Source organism: Cyprinus carpio, chromosome B25 (assembly GCF_018340385.1).
Source record: "Cyprinus carpio isolate SPL01 chromosome B25, ASM1834038v1, whole genome shotgun sequence".
Classification (NCBI taxonomy): Eukaryota; Metazoa; Chordata; class Actinopteri; order Cypriniformes; family Cyprinidae; genus Cyprinus; species Cyprinus carpio.
In genome coordinates, this window is record NC_056621.1 from 21,313,816 (window position 1) to 21,330,668 (window position 16,853).

The following is a 16,853-nucleotide window of genomic DNA, read 5'->3' on the forward strand; positions in this document are numbered from 1 at the left end:
ACCCATCGTTTCATCACAACTTCTCTGTACAGCTGGGTTCGTCAACCATAATTCCTTCCAGGACAGCAAGAAACCTAGGAGTTGTGATGGATCATCAGTTAAGCTTCACAGACCATATTGCTACAACGACCCGGTCCTGCAGATTTGCCTTATAAAAACATTAGGAAGATTAGACCCTTCCTGTCAGAGCAAGCCACCCAACTTCTTGTCCAAGATCTTGTTCTCTCCCGACTGGGACTATTGTAATGCTCTCCTGGCGGGCCTTCCTGCATGTACTATCAAGCCTCTACAACTGATCCAGAATGCAGCAGCGAGGGTTGTCTTCAATGAGCCAAAAACAGCTCATGTTACTCCTCTCCTCATCAGGTTACACTGGCTACCAGTAGCCGCTCGCATCAAATTCAAGGTACTGATGCTTGCCTACAAGACGACCACTGGCACGGTGCCAACATACCTAAGCTCATTAGTTCAATCTTATGCGCCCTCCAGAAGCTTGCGCTCAGCAAGTGAACGACGCCTTGTGGTGCCATCCCAAAGAGGTTCAAAATCACTCTCACTGACTTTTTCCTGGACTGCGCCCAGCTGGTGGAATGACCTCCCGATCTCAATTCGAACAGCTGAGTCTTTATTCATTTTCAAAAAAACATCTAAAGACTCATCTTTTTCGCCTGCACTTAACCAACTAATACTAATACTTACCTTTTCTTTTTCTTGTCTATCATATTCATAAAAAAAAAAACCTGGCTCCGTGTACTTGTACTAGACTAACTGAGACTTGTCATAGCACTTGTATACCATTGTTGTTCTCTTGTTGATCTGATTGTTTCTAGTGTTCTCATTTGTAAGTCGCTTTGGATAAAAGCGTCTGCTAAATGATTAAATGTAAATGTAAATGTAAATGTAAATGTAAATTTCTGCTGCACTTAAGGTTCCTTAGAGCACAGTGGCCTCCATAATCCTTAAATGGAAGACGTTTGGGACGACCAGAACCCTTCCTAGAGCTGGCCGTCCAGCCAAACTGAGCTATCGGGGGAGAAGAGCCTTGGTGAGAGAGGTAAAGAAGAACCCAAAGATCACTGTGGCTGAGCTCCAGAGATGCAGTTGGGAGATGGGAGAAAGTTGTAGAAAGTCAACCATCACTGCAGCCCTCCTCCAGTCGGGACTTTATGGCAGAGTGGCCCGACAGAAGCCTCTCCTCAGTGCAAGACACATGAAAAAACACCCGAAGGACTCCTAGATGGTGAGAAATAAGATTCTCTGGTCTGATGAGACCAAGATAGAACTTTTTGTCCTTAATTCTAAGCGGTATGTGTGGAGAAAACTTCTCCAGAGTGCTCAGGACCTCAGACTGGGCCGAAGGTTCACCTTCCAACAAGACAATGACCCTAAGCACACAGCTAAAATAACGAAGGAGTGGCTTCACAACAACTCTGTGACTGTTCTTGAATGGCCCAGCCAGATCCCTGACTTTAACCCAATTGAGCATCTCTGGAGAGACCTGAAAATGGCTGTCCACCAACGTTTACCATCCAACCTGATAGAACTGGAGAGGATCTGCAAGGAGGAATGGCAGAGGATCCCCAAATCCAGGTGTGAAAAACTTGTTTCATCTTTCCCAAAAAGACTCATGGCTGTATTAGATCAAAAGGGTGCTTCTACTAAATACTGAGCAAAGGGTCTGAATACTTAGGACCATGTGATATGATATTTCAGTTTTTCTTTTTTAATAATGCAAAAATGTCAACAATTCTGTGTTTTTCTGTCAATATGGGGTGCTGTGTGTACATTAATGAGGAAAAAAAATGAACTTAAATGATTTTAGCAAATGGCTGGAATATAACAAAGAGTGAAAAATTTAAGGGGGTCTGAATAGTTTCCGTACCCACTGTGTGTATATATATATATATATATAATATTTGGTGGAGGTGTCACAACAATACAGTTCTGCTTAGGGCACCCATTTGGCCTAGTTACTCACCAACACTGCTGATGTATGAAGAAGATTGTGCTTCTGTGAGTTCACTCTTACACACAGTACAAGTATGGGTTACACTTTATTTTAAGGTGTCCTTGTTACAGTGTAATTATACATTTAAGTACTGAGTAATATTAATTAACTACATGTACTTACTACATGGTTAGGGTTTGGCTTAGGGTTACTTACTTGCTTGTAATTATGCTTAATTTATTGTTATTATAATAGTAAGTACATGTAATGTGTAACAAGGACAGCTTAAAATAAAGTGTTACCCAAACAGCTTGATGTTTTTGTCTGAGGGGGGTTCACGCGTCTTGCTGTCACGCACCTCGTCGCTCACTGACGCGCGTGACGCGCTGGAATTCTCACGCGTGGATTGCTCGCGCGCCTGTGACGTCGCGCGTGAAGCGTTGTGACTCCCTCACACACACACACACCCCGCTCCAGATCCACGGAGCGAGGGACGCTCGCGGTGTCTGTCCGCGGCAGCATGTCCACAGTGATGAGCGGCTTGGTGAACATGGCGAGTCTCGCGGATTTCGAGCCGCTCGCGGCGGTGATTCCCGCCACGAAAGTTGAGATCACCGTGTCGTGCAGGTGAGTGGCGCGCTTCTGTGATGCCCAACACTCTTCAGCGCGTGCAGGTTCAAACGCAATGATAATCTGAGGGCTGTATCAGCATTTTTTATAATGCATTACGTTTTGAATGACTTTTTATGTCCGTTCTTGCTTGTGTTTCTTGCAAGGCTCTGCATTTCTAAAGTGCATTACTAGTAGTAGACTGATCAATTTTGCAGCGTTTAATTGCAAAATAATCATCTCCTGCTGATATTAATAGAAATCATATATGCGTCAGTCATGAAGGGTCAGTTGAGTGATTTATAATAGGCTATACAGTAGATTAATCGTTCAGAAATGTCATCAGTCTGTATACATATATAATGCACTATAAAGGTTAGAACTTCTGATTTTTCATTATGATTGCTGCATCATAATACATGATAACAGAGCACACTCTTATTATTCATATGCTATGCATCTTTTTCTGCTTTAAAGTATATTTTTGACTGGTTACGACGTGGTTATGATTTAGCTACAATAACATGCAGCTGGTAAATGTGTATTATACGGATTTTGAATGCATAATAGCCTACAAAAAGGATTCCATCGACATGTTATAGAATGCATATGTAGTGGATTTATGATGCATTCCATCAGACAGTTCTTCAGTATTGCATAATAGTTGCATCCATGAAGCACTGATGTGTTGAGAGGTATGGACTTCCTTTTGACCTCAGAATTTAAATCAGATGCTTTGTTCGAAGCTCACAATGGACACACATTGATATGTAAAAACTGGAGTAATTCAGTCATTCATTGTTCATGATTAAAATGCATCTCTATTCACACCTGAGATGAGTGCTGAGAGAGCAGGGAATATATGAGATAAAGTTATGGGATGCCGGTTTTGTACAGCAATGTATAGAATTGTTTTATTATTCTTTATAAATTCTTATTAAGAGCATAATTTTCAAAATGTAATTAATTTCAGTAGCGTACATATAAAATGTATTGTTTCTACTTACAGTTAACAGCTTTTACTGTAGCATTTTTACATTCTTTTGTTGAAATTACTAACAGTTTGTCTGTAGTACATGAAACGCGTCTTTAAGATGTATGATGTGATGTTTTACAGCGTAGAACAATTTGCCACACTCAGTTACCTAAAACCTGTTTTTATTATTATTATTATTTTTTAAAATTGGAATATATAATGCAGTTTCAGCATCCAGGTGTGTATAAAATACTAACACCTGAGTTAGGCCTTCATAAAATAACTAAATTAGGCATCAGTATTTGTGAAGGTGAAAACAAAAGCTATTTCTGGAATCTGCAGTGAAGCTTTTGACAGTCAAGCGGCAGAGAACGCTTGTATCGACTGATTGACTGTTTCGTCTGAGCATATTGAAGCGAGCCCCTCCGTGTCAATACACACCGCAAGAGAAAGAGGCAGAGGACGACAAACAGAAGAAGCATGCTTTCTCTGGTCGACTTCATCTGTCAGTCAAAATCATAAATGCAGTCAGCTGTAAACCATTTTAGAGTTGAAAACATTTTCAACAAAAACCTCATGTTTATTTATTAAGAATGAATTAGGCAGGATATGAGTACTGTATATACTGTAAAAACCTGGTAACTGCTCAAGTGGAAATAATAAGTTCAATAAAGCAATGCAAACATATTTTATAATATAATTTTTTTTTTAATTAAAAAAGGAGGCGGAAAAATCCCATTCTCTAATGTCCAATATATAATCACTGCGTTTGTTTAATTTTCGCAATCCTTCTTAGCAGATATGAAGTGTGCAATTTAGAATCAATATTGATTTCATCTTTTTAAAATACTGTTATAATGTCAGTCTTGATGACACTGTTTGCTCATCAATGAGTGAGAGTTTTGACTCGGACTTTCTGTATTTAAGCCCCTCAGGGGACACGTCCTCATTAGTGCCACTAAACTTTCTCACACATTTAATGCTTTAATTACATTCCTCATGAATTATTCCTCTGTGTTTCAGCACCATGATCTAAATATGAATGCGGAACGAGTCCGGAAGAGGAGCAGGGATAAACATGAATTAAAATCATAAGAGGCCAGGGAGTGTCAGTGGGCTTGTTTGTGGATTTCTAATGGGAATGTGCTGTTTCGTGGGGAACGGCCGTGTAAATGTTTAATGAGGATTCTCGTTCTAGAGCATTTCCTGTACTCTAGCTACCGGGATGTTTCGGCTCTGCGTGTAATGGCCTTTTTAAAGGGATCTTTCTTAACTTCTATTTCTTCATTTCTTTCTGTATCTACAGAAACCTCTTGGACAGAGACACCTTCTCAAAATCTGATCCAAGTAAGCTTTTTGGTATTATACCATATCACATTATAAAAGCATATTCATTTAGTCTGTCACACTTTCAGATGTAGGTACAAAGATCGGTTTATCTGACAAAACTAGCACATCTGAAATCACATTGCTTACAGCAGTCTGGGCTGAAATCATGATGCAGTTACTGCTCATCAGCAGAGCACCGAGCACCGTAGGGAGCATCATTAGTGTGCAATATCTAACCTGCCTGCCTTAATTATTATGTTGTTTTATTAGAAAGCTTGATTGTGCAGGAAACCCTGCTGTATGTGTATATTCTTTCATATGCAGGATATAATATAATATTTGCATTTGCATTTTTTGTTTGCATCTTCACGTGTTGTGTGTTCACTTGAGTTGTGATTGAATTGTGTAGTCCAGATGTTGTGTTCGGCTTACATTCACAGCTTTAATGATACAGATGTGTTTGACTGCAGGCCCTGCATTGTTCATTCTGCTCTATGACTGATTACACTGACTGTTTCTGACACACACACACACACACACACACACACACACACACACACACACACACACACACACACACACACACACACACAGACACATTATATGCTCTAAAAGATTTTGTTTTGATTATTTCTCTGCTAAAGAAAATTCTATTTTCCTCTTAAAATTGGTCCAGTTATATTGTTTGGAAAGTACAAGCACCTTTGTAATATTACATTTCCCCCCTGAAGATAACTTATAATGTACGTTTTTTTTTTAATACTACCATTAGATTTAAAGGGATAGTTCACCCTAAAATGAAAATGCTGTCATTAATTACTCACCCTCTTGTCATTCCAAACCCATTAACACTTCATCTTGTTTCCTTTTGCACATAAAAAGTATTCTTGTAGCTTCATAAAATAAGGTTGAACCACTGATGTCACATGGACTATTTTAAAAGGGTCATATGTTGCTGCTAAAAAGAAGATTATTTTGTGTATTTGGTGTAATGAAATGTGTTTATGCGGTTTAAGGTTAAAAAAAAAATTATTTTCCACAGACTGTACATTATTGTTTCTCCTCTTTGCCCCGCCTTTCTGAAACGCGTACATTTTTACGAAGCTCATCGTTCTGAAAAGCGAGGTGTATGCTGATTGGCCAGCTATCCAGTGCATTGTGATTGGCTGAATGCCTCAAGCGTGTAAAGGAGATGTTACACCGCTAACCATACTGTCATGCCCAGAGTGATGAGAAAAAAAAAAAAAATTTTAAAACCCATTATAAACGAGGCATTTGTTGCATCCAGTGGGGATATAATTACTGATCATAATGACTTATACTGTCTTTTTACGCGTTGCGTTGCATCGTGCCTTATAAACATAAAACCATGTCTGCATTTGTGATCGGAGAAACAACAAACAACAAGCGCTACTCTAGGGATCTTATCTATTCACGAAAAGCTTGTAACAATCCAAAGAGAAAGGAAAACTTGAAATCGCATCAAATGACCCCTTTAAGGATGTCCTTACTACGTTTATGTGCCTTGACCATGGTAATTCCCTTGCTGTCTATGGAGGGTCAGAAAGCTCTCAGATTTCCTCAAAAATATCTTAATTTGTCTTTTGAAGTTAAACGAAGGTCTTACAGGTTTGAAACTTTATGAGGGAGAGTAATTAATGACATAATTTTCATTTTTTGGGTGAACTATCCCTTTAATTCAGTATATTTTTTCATAATGACCATTTTCTATCCTCTCTTCTCCTCCTTTGAATTAAACAAACATTTTGTTTCTGTGCCTTTAATAATTCTATTGCAAATGAGCTCTGTGCTGATTGGCTTAGCTCTGTATACTGGTGTAGTTCATGATCATCAACACGGGTCAGGTTTCTAAATACTGAGCAAGTGTTGGTATGTAAAAGTGGGTGCTTTTATGCTAATTTGCTCATGGTTGTGGTGTCATAATCATGCTGACTTCCAAAAGTCAATTCCTGAAGTAATTCAAAGTTAGTTTTATAGATTGTAGGTGGACTGAGGTGTCTGAATTTGTACGTTCTACTCAAAGATGAATTGTGCATTTCTAGATCAACACTATCAACGCCAAAGCATCCGCATGCTTGCATTACAACAAAACGATAATTATAAATTGTAAGCTCAGAATATTCTGAGAGCTACGACTTGGACCATGTGACCGCTGTACCACCTGACTGCCACCAGGGGTTCTCATCTCTGGCCTTCGAGGTCAACTAGAGACCTGCGCGGGACAGATTTTTCAGTCCCGCTCCCACCCGCTCCCGCAAGATTCTGTCCCGCGCCCGCCCGCTCCCGCAGAAATATATCTTATCTGGTCCCGCTCCTGCCCGCGACATTCATGTTTTGTCCCGCTCCCGCCCGCAAAAGCCCGCATAAAAGTAATCTATATAGATTAATTTCAGTACATCTAAGAAATTTACATGAAATGGTTCTGTAACATCTCCTAAGCTCCACAACATCCCAGCATAAATGCTCCCGATAAAATATTTGTTATTTAGGCTAAGCATCAACATTCACAATCACAAACCACTGTTATTTTTAACAGAAAAGCAAGCATGGGCTACTGTGTGTATAGTTTGTCATGGAAGAATGCGAGCGCGCTTCCTTTATTATCACTAAAAGATGACATCTCAGTTAATCGCGATCTCATAAAGCTCTGTTGTAACACAATAAATATATGCACAATGAACCTTTTACATTGTCTCCATTGTGTGTTAAAATGAGAGGATTTGTGAGCACGCAATTTCAGCACTGCGGTGAGTAGATTCAAACTTAATCACTTCTGATTGGCCGCTGCGTTCCAGAAATCAACAGCTGAGTCTGTGATTGGCTACATTGCGCAACCCTTTAAACACGTGTTATAAATAGAAACTGTGCCTAGCTTGCGCATGTCAATCATTTTAATGTTAATATTGGTTGTTCTTTTTGCTTTTGTGCAACAGATAAATAACAATTTATGCATTTTTTATACACTTTGTTTAGATAATTTCTATTTTGCGGGAGTCCCGCCTATCATTTTATTCTCCCGCATCCCGCACACACATGAGTCTCTTCCCGCCCGCAGCTGCACTCGCCCATCAAGAGTTGTCCCGCGCCGCACCCTGCTGTGTTGGGTCCCACGGGTCTCTAAGGTCAACTTTCCTGCAGAGTTTATCCAATTGAAGGGTTTGATTAGTTTGTTCAGGTGTGTTTGATTAGGGGTTGGAGCTAAACTCTGCATGAAAGTTGATCTCAAGGGCCAGAGTTCAAAACCCCAGATTTAGGTGCTACTTAGACTCTACCTCTGAGTATGAAAGGCTTGGACAGTCACATGTTGTCATCTTAGTAATTATGGCATGCTGTGAATGCAGCTCAAGTGACCTAATCCCATGTAGCACTGATCGCATGTGACCCACGAAAGTGTAAGCAAGAAAAAAGCACACATTCCCCTATCATTACAAGTCATATCGTCATTGAAAAACAACAGTGGCGAATGATGTCAACTCAGGTGAATGCTTTTCTGGGGAGTGTTGCCAATTCTGTGGTTTTTACACTATTGGTTAAAGTGATCTGCCCACCTCCCCTGGAATGTGATTTGGATGCAGTGGACCCCTGACGGAGGGGAAAACAACAGAAAAAAAATGTGATTGGGTTATTTTTGATTAGCAATTGGGCTTTTGTTTTGTTTACAGACCAGACTACCCTGCTTCTGGTCAGTATGTCTACCCTGGGTTGTTTCGCAAAGTGTGTAGTCTAAATGCAAATATTGGATATGGGTCACTTTTAACAAAAGTCAGATTTTTAATAGCTGAAATTAACAATAGAGCAGAAAACTTGTATTCGTATTCACACAAATTACGATTGCTGGGAAATATTACAGGGATATGTATTTTCACACAGTTCCTTGGACAATACTATGTCATCACCTCAAAACACCTTTACCATAGTACTATTGTAAATTAATATATTTTGACATTTGCATCACATAACCAGCCTTACTGTTGTAGTAAACTTGCTCAGTAGCTCACCTGGTACAGTGCGAGTCTGTGAAACATCAGTCACAATAAGGGAGCTAAAGGGGACATCGGATGCCCATTTTTCAAAATTCTTATAGGGTCTTTATGAAATGTCTGTAACATACTTATGTTTTCCTCAATGGTCATGTAAAACAATACCCTTGTTACCTTGTAAAAAAAAAAACAGCGCTGTTCATAGTGACCCATTTCGGTGCATGTCTCCTTAAATGATAATAAGCAACTGCTCAACCCACCCCTCTCTTATATGGGGCGTTTCAATATATCTGTTTATGGCTCGGAGGTGGTCTTATTCAAATAGCTAGCTATCTACATAGAAATGAGCTGAACTGGAAGACATGCCAGAAACCTAACTAAATGCAAAAAAGCTAAAAAAGTAAGCATTTCATCTGATGCTCCCTTTAAAGTCTTGTAAAAGCTATGGTTGCTTCAGCAAATTACACATTTACTTTTGGTAACACTATGTGCTAGATTTAGGATTGGGTTTAGTGGATGTGGTAACTTATTTTCAAACCCAAAAGAGCATTATCCATTTAGTGTCACTCGCCACTCGCAAGTTTTCAAGCATTTTGAATTCTGAACCCAAGGTATACTTACTTATTTACTTTTGTATATTTACTTTTGTCATTAAAGGGGTCATATGATGCGATTTAAATTTGTCCTTTCTCTTTAGAGTGTTACAAGCTCTTGGTGCATAAAGAAGATCTGTAAAGTTGCAAAGACTAAAGTCTCAAATCCAAAGAGATATTCTTTACAAAGTTAAGACTCGTCCACACCCCCTGAAACGGCTCGTTCTAATACGCCCCCACATCTCTACGTCACCATGTGAGAAGATTTGCATAACGCCGCTCAAATATTTACGCAAAGAAAGAAGGCGTACCTTTTATTCTCATTGTAGTATTGTTGTTGCCGCCGCCGCCATGTCGTATAGACGCTGTGTGTTTCACTGTGAAAGTGAAACTACTTTGTTTGGCCTTCCAAAAGAGGATGATATCCGCTTCGTCATGCCTGGAGTTGATCCGTGCTGGTCACTGAGGAAATACATCAACTTTGCACTGTGTTTCACCAGTTGCTGCTTCGTAGAATCCGCCGGCCGCGACATTCTCAAGCCACCCGCACCGTTCTCAAGCCGCCCACCTCTGCTCACTTAAGCCGGCCTTAGCTCACTCAAGACCGCGGCTCACTCTAGGCCTCCAGTCTCCGCTCACTCAAGGCTGCAGTGTGAGATGCTGATTCGTGGAGAAAGCGAAACTACTTTGTTTGGCCTTCCAAAAGAGGAAACGACTAGAAATCATGTTTATATCACATTTATAATGGGTTTTATGTTTATGTCTTGTCACACCGGCTGGACAGGGCATCACAGTATGTTAAGGGGTGTAACATTTCCATCACATGCTTGAGGTATTCGGCCAGTCACAACGCACTAGATAGCTGGCCAATCAAAGCACACCTCGCTTTTCAGATCGATGATCCTTGTAAAAATCGACAAGTTTCAGAAGGCGGGGCATAGAGGAGAAACAATAATGTACAGTATGTGGAAAATAATGTGTTTTTTGAACCTTAAACCGCATAAGCACATTTCATTACACCAAATACACAAAACAATGTTCTTTTTAGCAGCATCATATGACCCCTTTAACGCTTAGCGAACATGTATTTGCATACACATTACACACCATTGAAGAGTTAACTGAGATATTAAATAGATCTAATTTTAACTGTAAATAGGACTTATTTATTATTGTGCAGATGATACATATAGACTTGAATTAGTGCATCAGTGCAATGAGAAATTATTCTTCCCCTAAACACCAAATATATAGCCTATAATATGACATCAAGTGCTGTGGCTGCCACACACACAGGCAGTGAGCAATGAGTCTATATTTAGCCGTCTGGAGTCCCTGATTCTAGCGTCTTTTGGCCGGTGAATGTAGGGAGGAGTTGTAGCGCTGCGTGACTGGCCCCATCATGTCAGCACAGCTCAGACTCAGCACATGTGCCGCTCCATATAAGAAGACTCTCCTGCAGCATTGCTCATGATGATGAAGATGATGAAGGCCCTGGAAGCCTTATGAAGGGCTAGGGATTGTTTGTGTGAAATCATTCACTGAAAATCATTGTTTCTTGAAAAAAAATCTAACTCTGCACATATTCTACATTCTCTACAAACCTGTCAAATTAAAATGAACAATGAAATGTTGACTTTATATACACTACCATTCAGTGGTTTTTAAGTTATTTAATGCATAGGCCAATGTGCAAATGTTTTTGACCCTGTAGTTACTTCCCAAATCTATGGAACTCCATTAATAATGGGGTTCAGATTAAATAGACCAAGCTTGATTACTGCCAGACCTGTTCAATAAAATCAGAGCTTAAATAGAACGTTTTTAACAGTATGAAGCTGGTTTAAAGGTCTCACCCAGTAACTGTCACAGTCACTCAGGGAGGAAGGAATGAGAAGACATCAACAGGGATTTAATTCCAATAAACAAAGGTTTCCACACACACACACACACACACACACACACACACACACACACACACACACACACACACACACACACAGGGACTCTGGGATGGCATTTAAGAACTGACAAATGACTGAATGGACTGGGGCTTTTAAACACAGGATAATAAGGGAGTGAACGAGACACACCTGGAATCAAATTAACTCAATCAACAGAAACTGGGTCACAGAGCATATGGGGAGCAAAAACACACAAAACGATACCCGTTCACGGTGCCATGGCGGATCAGGCAGCTCGGGGAGCCATGGCAGATCAGGAGACTTGGGGAGCAGTGGCAGATCTGGTGGCCCAGGAGGCCACGGTGGAGTAGGTAGTTCAGGAGGCCATGGCAAAGCAGCCTCCGAGGCCATGGCCTCAGCCCCCGCCTTGGCCTCTATGGCTGGAACCTTACACCCCCTCAAAAAAAATATATTTGGGGAAACTTACAGGGGCCGAACTCGGGGACTGGAGCCCTCCCTGGGCTTAACGGGGGATCAAGAGCCCTCCCTGGGCCAAACATGGGATCAGGAGTCCTCCCTGGGCCAAACGGGGAGATCAGGAGCCCTCCCTGGGATAAACGGGGGATCAGGAGTCCTTCCTAGGCTCGACGGGGGATCAGGAGCCCTCCCTGGGCTCGACAAGGGATCTGGAGCCCTCCCTGGGCTTAACAGGGGTGGTTGGTTTGGGTGAGCCATGGACGGTGGCGGGCTTGGTTGAGCCGCTGACTGCGGTGGGCTTGCCACATGAATGGTTAGTGGACTTGAGTGAGCCGCGAATGGCGGCGGGCTTGCCTTCTAAGCGGCTGGCAGGTTTGTCTTCAGCGTGGCCGTCAAGGCTAGTGCTCTTCTCTGTTGAGAGTCCTTGACTTCCGTGCGGCCGGCACTCCTGGGCTGAGGATCATGGTGGAGCTTTGGAGGACTGCAGGGAATTTGAGGTTTGGCTGGCAGTATGAGCTGTTAGAGCGGTATGTGGTGGTTCTCAGCGTGGGGTTAGCGGAGCAGACACGTCGCATTCCAGCGGGAGTTAGATGAAGAGACTTAGACTGTGCCTTTATTTCTTCGCATTCTAAGTCGGATCCATTTAAATATAGGACGAGGTTAATCAGCTCGATTAGAGGGAAATCACTCGCAGGAAAATCACAGCGGATTACCTCGTCATCTAGCCCCAGCAGGAAGCACACACCGAGATCAGTGTCGTGCCAGCTCACCCGGTTGAAGAGCTTGAGAAAACCCTACACATATTGCTCCAACCTCAGACCGCCCTGCCGCAAACACCACAGCGTGTCCTCAGCTCCAGTTATCCTCTTCGTCTCTTGGTTGGTTCTTCTGTCACGGTCACTCAGGCAGGACGGAAAGAGGAGACACAGGAGAACACTTCAACAGGGCTTTAATTCCATTAAACAAAGGTTTCCACACACAGAGTCTCTGGGATGACATTTAAGAACTGACAAACACTAACTGAATGGACTTGGACTTTTAATCACAGGATAATAAGGGAGGAACTAGACACACCTGGAATCAAATTAACTCAATCAACAAGAGACACTGGGTCACGGAGCACATGGGGAGCAAAAACAAACACAAAACACCACAAAAGCCTGAGAGTAACACACTATATCAAAAATAAAATAAATGATTGGACTCCAATGATCCATGGTTAGAGCCATTATCTCCTAATTTAAAAGAAGAAGAAGAAGAAGAAGAAGAAGAAAAAAAAAACTCTCCACGGAGGTGAACCTTCCCAGCAGTGGCTGTCCTTCCAAAATTCCTCCAAGAGCACAGCACCAACTCATCCAGGAAGTCACACAAGACCCATGGACAAAGCTGATGGATCCATACAGGTCCCTGTTCATGACTCCACTATACGAAAGATACCAGCAAAAATGGCAACAATGGAAAACCCAGAAGACTGATCTGAATTATGCCAAAACACACAAAAATGTCACTCAAACCTTTTGGAAGAATATTTTATCGAATTAATTGAAAGTGGAACAGTTTTAAAGACAGTGTTCCCCTTTTACATCTGGTGCCGATTCTACAAAAAAAGAGCATCATACCTGCTGTCAAGCCTGGTGTGGCAGTGTGCTGGTGTAGGGAGGCTTTGCTCTTTCAGGGCCTGGGCAACTTGCAATAATTGTGGGAAACATGGATTCTGCTCTCTACCAGAAAATACTAAAGGAGTATCCCCTGTCTGCAGTCTGTAAGTTGAAGCTCAAGCTCAAAAAATATAGGTTTTTGCCATATGGGATGGAGGTACAGTACATTGCAACCTTCAGCCAACGCACCTCTGTCCCATGACAGTTTTTTAGCATCCTTCCGCTTCATCAATTATTATTGTCCCAAATAAGGATCGGGGGATTATTCTGAACTCGAAGCCTTCCCCTTGGACAGCATACTCTTTCCTTTGTCTAATATGTTAGTGTGAACTTTTAGTTGGATGTTTGTCTAACGTTATTTAACATTAGTCACTACTTGTTTCATAATGTTCAGAAAACATTCAAAAGTAAAAAAAATTATGTTTGCAAAATGATAAAATGAAATATTCCCTTATATATATGACTTTCAGTCAGTCACGTTCAATGTTACATCAGTGACAGACGAATTGGGATCTAGTTAGAGAGATGAATCACCTTCGAGTGTTAACAAAACAAGCCAATGAATGTTGCCGTGCAAGCTTTGCATCATGCACCCCACTCTGCAGCGCGGGTCTATAAGGAGAGCATGTGTGGTTGCAAATTGAGCTTTCTGCTTTGTAGCTGAGCCTTTAAGCTGGTTGGATTACCAAGCAAAAGAGTGTCTACAAGACAGCATTTCACAGTGTTGGTGTTACGGTGCCTCAGCGGGGGTTGCTAGTCCAGTGCAGCTGCCTTTTGGTGTTTGGACAGCATGCTGCAGCTTGTCATTCTGTGGTCACGCTGCGACCTCTCCTGGGCACTTCAACACTTTTTTCACAAAAGAGTAATTCTAAAAGAGCTCCAAGAGTGGTGCGGCGTCTTTTTAAAGATGGCCGTCCACTTGTGCGTTTCTGGATGTGGTCACTTCATGGCTCCATCTGAGGGTCACGATTGCTGCATCTCATGCCTGCGCCTTGAGCATGCTGAGGCAGCACTCGTGGATGATTCATGTTCTCATTGCGGGGACATGACCATTGCGATGCTGCGATCGAGGCTCCTCTTCATCAAATGAGGAGGAGTCCCCCTCCCCATGCCCTGTTCTAGTTCCTCCCACCAGAGGACTACTTTGGCGTGTGGCCAGGGCGATCTGATGATTACAGTGAGGGCTTCCCTGTTGAGTGCGTCTCCATGGGCCCCTCACTTCTCCAGCACACCCTCTGGTGTTCCGTGATGAGGTGGCTGAGTCCTCGGACAGGGCGGGGTCTAGCATCTCATTCGGGAATCAGGTAAATGACAGGATGTTGATCACTGCTTCGGGAGACGAGCTAGACTCTGGAGATGAAGACTCGGCTGTGCTCAGGAAGAGTGGCGTTGCCCGAGTCAGATCCAAAGCTGACTGCTATGCTTTCCTAGGCTGCTGAGAGCGTCGGGATGCAATGGAAACCTCCTCCATCTCCCGAATGCTCGAGGCTGGATGACTGATTGCCGGCAGCCACCTCCAGTTCCTTTCTTCCCGGAAGTGCATGAAGAAGTCACTAGATCTTGGAGGGCACCTTTTTCTGCCTGAAAAGAGCTAGTGCTTCTTCTGTCCTCACTGCCCTCGATGGCGGGGCGGCTAAGGGGTATGTGGGGATCTCCCCAGTCGAGTGCGCTATTGCGATGCAGCTCTGCCCACTAAGCGCCGCCGCCTGGTGGGGTAATCCACACCTCCCGTCCAGAGCTTGTAAGTTCTCGTCCACTCTAACGGCCAAGGTTTATACAGCTGCTGGACAGACCGCCTCTGCCCTGCACGCCATGGCCCTCCTGCAAGTCTACCAGTCCAAGGCATTGTAGCAGTTGCACGCGGGCAGTTCTGACCCATGGCCAATCCAGGAACTGCGCACTGCAATGGACCTCACCCTTTGGGCGACGAAAGTCACGGCATGGTCCCTTGGTCAGACGATGTCCACCCTGGTGGTCCTGGAGCGGTGGAAAGCTTTGGTCAGCAGTTTTCCGCTGCACAGAAGCAGACAGAGGCAATCAAACACATCGTGCCCTGGCGGCCCGCTGCTCTCATCACCCCGCAGCCAGCAGCAGTCCCTCCACCCGCTCGTTGCCGTGGCCGACCCTCCTTCTGCCTCCACCTCTGCTCCAGCTCGGCCTCAGCAGCAGCCTTCACACCGACTGCAGCGTGAACCCTGTTGAAGTTCCTCCCGCACCCTCGGTGGTCAGGCGTTGCGGAGCGCCAGATGCCAGGTCCAGCACTCGTGTATGCCCAAGGTCAGCCCTTGTGCTGGGCTAGGTGCCCGTGTGTAGTGATTACCCCTTCGGGTGATCCCACATGTGTATTCTTCCACAGTACGGCTTCCCTCATGGTAAGCCCATGTCTTTCACTGGCAGAGATTTCTCTGCTGTCTCTGCTGCATAGTGATCTCACCCCCTGTCCTATCTTTCACCCCAACTGGCCTGGGGGGACTTGCTGGCTTTCGCAGGGCACTGGAAGGGGTCAGCAATAGTGGCGTTTTCCATATGGAACCCAATTCGTCAGTCACTGACTGACTGAAAGAGAACGTCTCGGTTACGTATGTAACCCTCATTCCCTGAAGGAGAGTACAGAGACGTTACGTTACGTCGCCACGGTTGCTGTACCACCGCTGTACAGCCAAGGCACACTGTCTCGGCTACTCAGCGAAAAACTGAATGTGCGACCGCACGCGCTCTACTTATATACTTATACTTATACCCGCGCTGCGGTGCGGGGTGTGCGATGCAAAGCTCGCACGCCAACATTCATTGGCTTGTTTTGTTAACACTCAAAGCTGTTTCGTCTCTCTAGCGAGATCCCAATCCATCAGTCACTGACGTAACGTCTCTGTTCACTCCTTCAGGAAACGAGGGTCACATATGTAACTGAGACAGTTCTTATATATCCAAGAAAAAAATGTTTTGACAACATTTAAAAAATTGATGTTTTGAAAATTCAGAAAACATTCAGAAATACCGTTTTCATAACTCACTTAGAAGATTAGCAAAAAGTTCTTAAGAACACATTTTTTTTTTTGTTAGCTGGGTTCAAAGGGAATTCCCGAAATGCCATCTTAAGCCCTGTTCAGATGGGACTAGTTTTCTAAACTACGTTTGCGTTTCGATTCTTACCACCTGACGTCTGCAATTTTCGTGTACCAATTCGGACGGGACTAACATCTCCGTGTTTATTACAGAGGTGGAAGGGTCTGTTTTGTACATCTGGGCATCACAGAGATCACACGCTCTGTATGCGTGCATTGCGTATAATCATTCGGACTGATTACCATTAGTATTATCGCACAAATACCATGGTGAAGCTAAATGGCTAGTATAG

At 43.2% G+C, this 16,853-nt stretch overlaps 1 protein-coding gene across 1 annotated transcript in view; it reads left to right on the plus strand.

Annotated features, from left to right (window-relative positions):
- The first annotated feature begins 2,387 nt into the window (after positions 1–2,387).
- Positions 2,388–16,853, plus strand: part of LOC109079375 (copine-8-like) — a 49,581-nt gene continuing 35,115 nt past the window's right edge. The window contains exons 1-2 of the mRNA XM_042753643.1: positions 2,388–2,575; positions 4,840–4,880. Coding sequence (XP_042609577.1) covers positions 2,469–2,575; positions 4,840–4,880 — 148 coding nt within the window. The 5' untranslated portion in view covers positions 2,388–2,468. The remainder of the gene's footprint in view (positions 2,576–4,839; positions 4,881–16,853) is intronic.